At 30.4% G+C, this 8614-nt stretch overlaps 3 protein-coding genes across 4 annotated transcripts; 2 read left to right on the top strand and 1 right to left on the bottom strand.

The window, feature by feature from the left end:
* Window positions 1-906: 906 nt before the first annotated feature.
* LOC131850774 (uncharacterized) lies at window positions 907-1855 on the top strand. Its single transcript, XM_059201134.1, has 2 exons — window positions 907-1162; window positions 1243-1855. The coding sequence occupies exons 1-2, from the start codon at window positions 1149-1151 to the stop codon at window positions 1790-1792; spliced, it is 564 nt and encodes a 187-aa protein (XP_059057117.1). The 5' UTR covers window positions 907-1148; the 3' UTR covers window positions 1793-1855.
* Window positions 1856-3252: 1397 nt separating this feature from the next.
* Window positions 3253-5516, bottom strand: LOC131850689 (neuferricin homolog). Of its 2 annotated transcripts, none has more exons than XM_059201004.1 (4): window positions 5206-5516; window positions 4735-4878; window positions 3932-4118; window positions 3253-3610 (listed from the first exon to the last, which is right to left on the bottom strand). In XM_059201004.1, the coding sequence occupies exons 1-4, from the start codon at window positions 5471-5473 to the stop codon at window positions 3436-3438; spliced, it is 774 nt and encodes a 257-aa protein (XP_059056987.1). In that variant the 5' UTR covers window positions 5474-5516; the 3' UTR covers window positions 3253-3435. The 2 variants fall into 2 exon arrangements, with proteins under 2 accessions (XP_059056987.1, XP_059056988.1); XM_059201005.1 differs by having other exon boundaries at window positions 5251-5516.
* A 1006-nt stretch (window positions 5517-6522) lies between these two features.
* On the top strand, window positions 6523-8477 carry LOC131850688 (3-oxoacyl-[acyl-carrier-protein] synthase, mitochondrial). The gene has a single exon (XM_059201003.1). The coding sequence runs from the start codon at window positions 6532-6534 to the stop codon at window positions 7843-7845; it is 1314 nt and encodes a 437-aa protein (XP_059056986.1). The 5' UTR covers window positions 6523-6531; the 3' UTR covers window positions 7846-8477.
* The last annotated feature ends 137 nt before the right edge of the window (window positions 8478-8614 follow it).

Here is an 8614-nt window from a genome sequence, read left to right as displayed (position 1 = left end):
GGAATGGCAAACATTCTTAAGGCTTACCTGATGGTAAATGCTAACCGACCGACGCCTATATTTGTGAATAAAACTACGGACACTAAATTATCATATGGTATCTGTGATACCACTCATCCGTTACCATTCCAGAGGATAAGATGCCAAACTTCTCGTCCTGAAATTTTACTGCTTATTTTATCCTGTATCTCACATAATTGAGCTGCCAAGCAGGCTTAACAGGTTTGACTGATTTAGAACGTGTTATTTAATCACAATTTATTAAATACAGGTTGTTTAACTATACAGTGTGTCCCACAATTCATAGTCAAGCCGTAACTAGAACAGGACTAGTGACAGGATTGATTGTAACCATTATGAAATGAAAATTAGTAAAATGGATTTGGAAAAATCGAGTTACTGGAAGTTTTGCATAGGATACATTTTTTATGATATTTCTAAATTTTCTCATGATGGTTACAACTAATCCTGTCACCGCGTTTCGGCTTGACGTTGAATTCTCCCCAAGTTCTCCCGTTTCGCACACAAAAGCTCAGACAAACAAAACTTTTGATAGCCATTGTTTTAGGTTGTATAAAATTATATTCTCCGTAGTGATAATAATAATATCTCAGGAAAATACACACAACGCATATATTTCAACAATAAATACAAATGTCTGTAGTTCGTACCGGGCGAGGAATCGAACTCGGGTCCTTCGAAAGTAAGGCGATGTAATAATGGCTAAACGAGTTGACTTGAATGCGAGGCAGTTAATCATTGTTTTTTTTTTCTATATTTATATATAAGAACATACAATGTAAGAAGTTGTCCTCGCTGAGAAAGTAATCACTAGAATTATAAAAAATATGCGATGTGTGTTTAATCTGACAACTTGTACCTGCGAGCATCTGGCAACCCTGCGACGTTCGTTGATTCGTTTCATTGCCGGTTCCTTTATCGTTCATGTCTCGCCTTTGTGCCGTTTAATTTTCTATAGTTTAAACTTCTTTAATGTCTTATCGTTTGTTTTCTTGTATAACACTTCAAATGGAATAAATCTACAAACAATTTATTAAAAACAGTCCACATTTTAATATTGTATAATACTAGTAACTAATATAATACTAATACTTAAAAACAGATGACTTTTACTTTGTGTAATAAGCATGGAACCATTCAGGTAAGTTTTATTTTATTTATTTAAATTAATTTTGTCTTTATTTATTACATAACGAACACAACACATTTTACAACTTGCAGAGTTGATGCTGAACTACCAAATAAAATGGCGCATCTAGATATAATGGAAGAAGATGAAACAAATATAAATTCTGTACCAGACAAACTTGACACACTAGAATTACCACGAGTATTGAGGAAGAGAAAATCTTTGGCGCCTGAAATAACTAAACGAACTAATCGTAGAGTTAGTATGAAACCTCGAAAACGTTTAACTGAAAATGCCAATCCCAAACAAATTGAAGCACTATATTTAAATAGAAAGGTGAATGCTTTATCACAAACGCTAGAAACAATTTATGAAGAACCTAAGACTGATAATAGTAATAATGAGACATTAATTGGAGGAAGAAAAGTGAAACGACTGTTAACATTCCAGCTGGGAACTGAGTATACTAAAGATAAAATAAAAAAACGCAGAGCTAAAATAAAAAAACTACTTGGAAACAAATCATTCCTAAATAGGAAGAAAATACCTATGCAAGTATTTTTAGAAACCATAGAGTGTCTAGAGTTAGATGAAGCAGTACAAACTGAAACAAAAGTAATAAATACTGATAAACCTGTGTGAACTGTCTTTATATAGTAGTAATCATGGTTGGAATAAATACATTCATGTTTCGTTACTGCTACAGTGCTGTTTTTTAAAACATGTTCTTTCAAATACATCGTGCAATCTAACACAACATTATCTCTCTGATATAGTTTCTGATATTCATAACTCATTCAATGAATAAATCTAGTAAAAACAACAGGATTACTGTTACTGTAGATATAGGTTACTATTATTGCAAGTAATCTATTTGTGATTTACTATTTTCGTTATAGTGAAGACTACATTTAAATTCCCAAATTCAATAGCCTCCCAAATTAATCCTTTCCTTAGTTTTGTCCAAGATATTATGCTTTACCCATGTAAATAGTCAAGATGATGTCTCAATCAATCAATCTATGATGTCTTTTAGATATTACACAAATAGTTTGGATATCTGCCAAATTTAAGGGTACAATTACATATCACATATATTTAATAAAAAGTCATTAAGTTTAACAGCTATATTTCACAGTCTCTGTCTACACTTCTTTAAACCAAGTTATAATTACCACTGATTTTGTTATAAGTTTAACCATACTTTAGCAATATGTTTACAGAATATTGTATGACCAATTATTACAAATAGGTGTATTTTTATAAATACACAGTTATTAAATATTGCTCAACCTGGGAAAAGTTCGAACATTACTTTATTAATAAAATCTAATAATGTGGTACCTACATTGTATCTAATTAATATCTTACATTTTATCACATAACACATAGAGTATATTCCATTATTTCACATCATTATTTGCAAGTTGAACTCATGCCTATTGTTCTGTATTAATATAATAATAGAAAAAACTATTGACAGAATAACCCTTACGACAGAATTTTTTACTGACGAATTTCCATAAAAACTTTTATCTGGTATTTTATTTTACCCCTTGAATGGTGACAATGTGACATTTACAAATTTAAATGTCATACTTATTTATATTTAATAAACAGTTTAAACATTTCTTTAAATTCTTTTGTATAAGCAATATAAAGTTTAAAAACTGAAATAAACTAAAAATTATAAGAATTGGTTAGAATAGTGTTAGTACAAAATGAAGTCTTATTTAGTAAAAATTCAATTTAAGGGCCACAGGGCATAGAGTCAGTTTATATGATATTAGAGTAAAAAATTATTAAAAAATAAATATTTCAAAACACAATTTAATCTCTACATATAAATAGGTCTTCATATAGGCTATATATTCATCAGTTATTTACACACCAAAGCAGCAGCAGCTGTTTCTAAACACCAATTTACATCAAAAGTATTTGCATTTATTAAGAATATGATTTGTATGGAAAATTAATGATATCATTATCATAATTTATACATCTGTGATATCAGAATATTAAATTGTATATATAAACTATATTCAAATAAATCTAGTAGTATCCACATAAGCATAAAAACAAATTCATATAAAAAATATGTACAACCATTTAAATTTAGAAAGTCACAAAATAGGAATAATAAACATTAATTTACATAATCTCTCTGAATATATTACTTACGCTTATTCAATTTACCATTCTTGTTGAAAGAGGTTCAGCTTGAGATTCAATGTTACTTTTTATGATGTATCACATCTGCTTATCTTAATATAATTTTACATTATCTAATTACTTTTTATAATACAAGAAGTAGAAGTGATAGGACAATTATCATATTCTTTGAACATAGCTGCAGAATTATCAATGTCTTCAATGTTCACACATGTGCAGCGAGGCATGTCCTGTCCTGGTGTGTAGAGCTGGCGCGGCACTCCTACCCAATTTCTTTTCACTCCTCCACTAAAAAAAAAGCACTGTTAGAGATAAACATTACTTATGTAATTACTGAGATGATCCACATTCTTATTACAAAGAGGAACTGAAAATAATATGAGGAAGGATTTGTATGTTCACGTTGAAGTCTCTTAGACTACAGGACCATTAGAAAGCTACATTATCCCTGAAGAATATCAATATCATGTATGCTGTGGAAATTGATCAAAAATTTTGTACTACAGTTTTATAGATGATATCAATATAGAAGGGTTTATATTTTAATTTGCAAAAAACCTATCCCACCTAACTGGGCACTAGTAATACAATATATTTATTTATATTCACCTGGTTTTAGTGCACCAGACTTTAGTGCCTGCATCTGGGCTCCATTCAATATTACATGGTGGAAACTTTAATTCTTCTTTTTTAGCTAAATCCTTCTCGATTATACACTTTTCTGTTTCTACATAGAACATTTTCATATATTCTGTTTCTCTTCCATTCACATCATAGTATCTACCAATTAAAACACCTGTAATTAATTAAGCCAATTGAGAAGTTGTATCATACCAACAAATGAAATGTAAGATCCTGTTTTTGTAAGTATGCTAAAGTAGCAATTTCAGTGCAATTATTCCATAAACAATACCAGTTTATTTTTTATATGATGATGGGATGGTGGTAGTTTTTTGTAGCAGTACCATAGTGATTATAATGTAACCCAGGACAATTCATACAGTGCTGTCTTGTCCTAAGCTAGACAGAGCTTGTATTATGGGAACTAGACAACTTTTTTTGTGAATATATCTATGACCATGGGATGAAAAGTGGATTCCCATTACAATACTTTACAGAGGGGACTGCCTTCAGTTTGAGCTGATAGGGTACATTGCTAGTAATGGAGCTACTAACCATCACTAATGTATATAATAGCCCTTCTTTCTCTTCTGACAGATTCCACTTATACAATAATACAACTATACTAGTAGAGTAAACTAGATATTCATAAACAAAATTATTGATATTCCATTGCATTGAATTATGTACATACATAACTCAGCACCTTTGTTTGTTATGCATATTACCATATGTATGACGTAGGTCCTTTATAACCTCATACACTACATTACTTCACTTTAATAACTTACCAACTTCTTTATATTTATCTCTTAATGTATCTTTCCAGTTCTTTAAAGTTAACAAATCATTGCAAGGCAAGTCTAATATGTGATCTTTATATAAACTCTCATCTTTAAAATCTCCAGTGACAAATGCTCTTGAACCATCTTTTCCTAAATGGAAAACAAATTTACAAATACATCATTAAATATATTTATAAAATAGCAATATGATGAAATAATTAAATATCATTTTTATATGAAAGACAATGACACTTAATACATAAAATGTATAGTTTTGAATATTAGTATATATGTACTAATACTGAAAACAATAATGTGTAATATATTATACATTATTTTATACATATATACGAATGGCAAGCGCCTTAAATAAATTTTAAAACATTGCATTTATTACAAGGAAATGCAACAAAGCAGGATACAATTTTTTTTTAACAAAAGGCAAACATAATAAGTAGAATAAAAAATGTAATTTACCTACAAAATAGTGGTATGGGCTTTCTTGACCGTAATGTTTCGTACCTGTGGTGACATCGAAAACAGATCCTATGATTGATAAATAAATTTTATTCTTACTAATGCCATTATACAATGCTAGTTGTTCAACCGTATATACATTAATATCCGGAACGTTAGAGGTAAAGAAGTTATAAAATAAAAATCCTAAGCGATCACGATAAGTAATTGACAATACAACTAACAGAAATGGGATTATTTTTTTTAGGATATGTATAAATTTAATCATAGTTGTCTAATACTTTCTTATAGAGGTAAATGTTTTTATTTAGTATTCTGCCTGAAGTATACTACGGACATCTAGTGTTCATATATTTGAATGTGATGTGAAGAGTACTACAAACTATACAACTCTAAGGATTTTGTATAATACAACACAAACACAAATAGGATCTAAAATACTTAACTAGATATGAATATATAAAATAATACAGTCACTTGGATAACAACAAACGGAGAACAGCTGTCTGTCACTCATTAATAGGCATTAGGGATGAAATATATAGATTTTGGAGAAATTGATTAATTTCGACAAAAGTCGATTTCTAATTAATCTATTACATTTATTGGGCAGTACAGCACCAAGTACCAATATACTATTAATATTAATAATGAATTTCCAAAATTAGAGACAGGATAATTATAATTTTGAACGGTAAAATATAATAATTATGTGTATATATATATGTATATACACTTTAGTTAAACTTGCAGTCTTTTTATTCAGTTCAGAGTAAGAATTTTATTAATAAATATATTGTTTTCTTTACACAAGCTAAATAGTTCTTAACAATAATGATTACAAAAAGAATTCAAATAATCGCTTTTGCACAAAATGTCCATCCCTAGATAGATATTCTAATCTGTGAAGTCGCTGTCTGACGTTGAAAGTAATGACAATCAAAAACATATATTTGTCTTCTTGATCTGTGTACTGAAAGTCAAAAGTAGTCAAATCTCTTAGTATATGCTTTGAGTCAAATCAAAGTAGAGTCAAAACAAACACCAATATCCCATTTTAAAACTTTTCATTTTTCTAGCACTGTATAGTATACGCATATGTGGATTAAGGAATTATGTATATTATTTAATCCAGTCAAAGAAGATACTGTCCCTACTCACGTCTAGAAAAAGGAAAAATACGGGGAAGATTCCTTTTTCATATCAATGTCAGATATTGGAGACAAAGTGAGATATTTGAGAAAAAGTGTATTAAAAAACAGAAAAATTTATCGATATTAAAAAAGTAATGTTGTTATTTTAACCGTTATTTTAATTCGATAAAAAATGAAGTTAACCAAATTGTTACTAAGTATTAAGCAAACCTACCAAACAAGAAATTTTAGTCAATTTCCAAAGAGAAGAGTAGTTGTTACTGGATTAGGAGTAGTAAGCCCGCTTGGCACAGGTACTAAATTTGCATGGAACAACCTTTTGAAAGGTCGTTGTGGAATAGTTGCTCTAGAAAGTGAGGAGTATTCTAGATTACCATGCAGAGTAGCTGGAGTAATACCCATACAAGAAGACAATGAAGTAGGTAAAGCATTATCCAGAGCAAACCTAAAATCAATGGCACCTGCAACATGTCTGGCTTTACTAGCAACCTCAGAAGCATTATCAGATGCAAAATGGTGTCCTGACAGTGATGTTGACAAAGAGAATACAGGTGTAGCATTAGGCATGGGAATGATTGATCTTAAAGATGTTTGTGATACAAATGAAGCACTAAAACTAGGGTACAATAAAGTTAGTCCATTTTTTGTTCCAAGAATATTACCAAATATGGCTGCTGGACATATAAGTATCAAATATGGTTTCCGGGGTCCTAATCATTCTGTTTCAACAGCATGTGCAACTGGTGCTCACTCTGTTGGTGATGCATTTCGATTTATTAGGAATGGTGATGCTAATGTTATGGTGTGTGGTGGAGCAGAATCCTGTATAAGTCCTCTTGCCATAGCAGGCTTCTGTCGTTTGAGGGCCTTAAGTACATCATTTAATAATGAACCAACAAAATCATCAAGGCCATTTGATAAGAAACGAGATGGTTTTGTTATGGGAGAAGGAGCAGCTGTTTTAATTTTAGAAGAATATGAACATGCTCTTCAAAGAAATGCCAAAATGTATGCTGAAATTTTAGGATATGGTTTATCTGGAGATGCTTCTCATATAACCACTCCAAGAGAAGATGGTAGTGGAGCTGTTTTATCAATGACCAGAGCAATAAGAGACAGTAATATTAGAAATGATCAAATCACCTACATCAATGCTCATGCTACATCTACACCTATTGGAGATGGGATTGAGTCAACTGCAATAAAGGCTCTATTTAAAGAACATAGTTTAAAAATAAATATATCATCCACAAAAGGTGCTCATGGCCATTTACTGGGTGCTGCTGGCAATTTGGAAGCTGTTTTTACTATCTTGGCATGTTATTATGGGATATTACCACCTACATTGAATTTAGATGATCCTGTGGATGATTTGTATTATGTACTTGAATCAAAAAAATGGCTGGCTGATAAAAGAATTGCTTTGAAGAATTCATTTGGATTTGGTGGTACAAATGCATCACTTTGTATCGCACAAATCAGTTGATTAAGAGTAGGTTTGCTATAATTTGGTATCAACAAATTTTATGACATGGCCTATTTATTGTGGCCCCAGTAATTTAATATAGGTGAATTAATAATATATAAATATTAATATGTTTAAAAGGTGAAAACAAATATAATTTGTGTTAAAATAGAATGGGCACAGGAAATAAAATAATAATTTGTCAAACATTTTGTCAACTTTGACTTACTACCACATGTTTTTACAGTAAATACGAAAGGAGTAGCTGCTACCTTGAATGGTCTATTTACTTGGAATATTTGCTCCTTTGAAATAAACTATCTAAAAATCTATCTAAAGAGAGTGAAGTACTTGAGGAGAGAATCATGTCAGTTCTTAATTCTAGCTACTTTCAGAACTAAATGTAGATTTGACTTACCATAAGTGTCTGTAACAGACCTACAAACATATATACATAGAGTACAAACAATATTCAATTTCTACTCTTTTGTATATATCTCAGCTTGCTTCGTAAGCTGTTTTGGTTATAGAGTGCCAATATAGGTAGTGAAATTACAGAATAAGAGATGATGTTTTAATCCTCAAGAATGGCAAAACTGCTGTGGTAGTCAGATGATTATATTGTCTGTAGTGTTGTTTTTGTATATAGACGATGGTTACCAGGTTCAGGTAATTAAGCTAGTTTGCTATGCTTTTTTAAATTAGCCTAATATATCTTAATTTTAAAATAGCTACCTAAAAAACTAGCTACTAAAACTAGGAACTACTAATTAAAGGAAAATCTTTTCTA

This window comes from Achroia grisella, unplaced genomic scaffold (assembly GCF_030625045.1).
Source record: "Achroia grisella isolate CSIRO2021 unplaced genomic scaffold, CSIRO_AGI_Agris_v1 utg779, whole genome shotgun sequence".
Taxonomy (NCBI): Eukaryota; Metazoa; Arthropoda; class Insecta; order Lepidoptera; family Pyralidae; genus Achroia; species Achroia grisella.
This window is presented reverse-complemented; position numbering and strand designations above follow the sequence as displayed.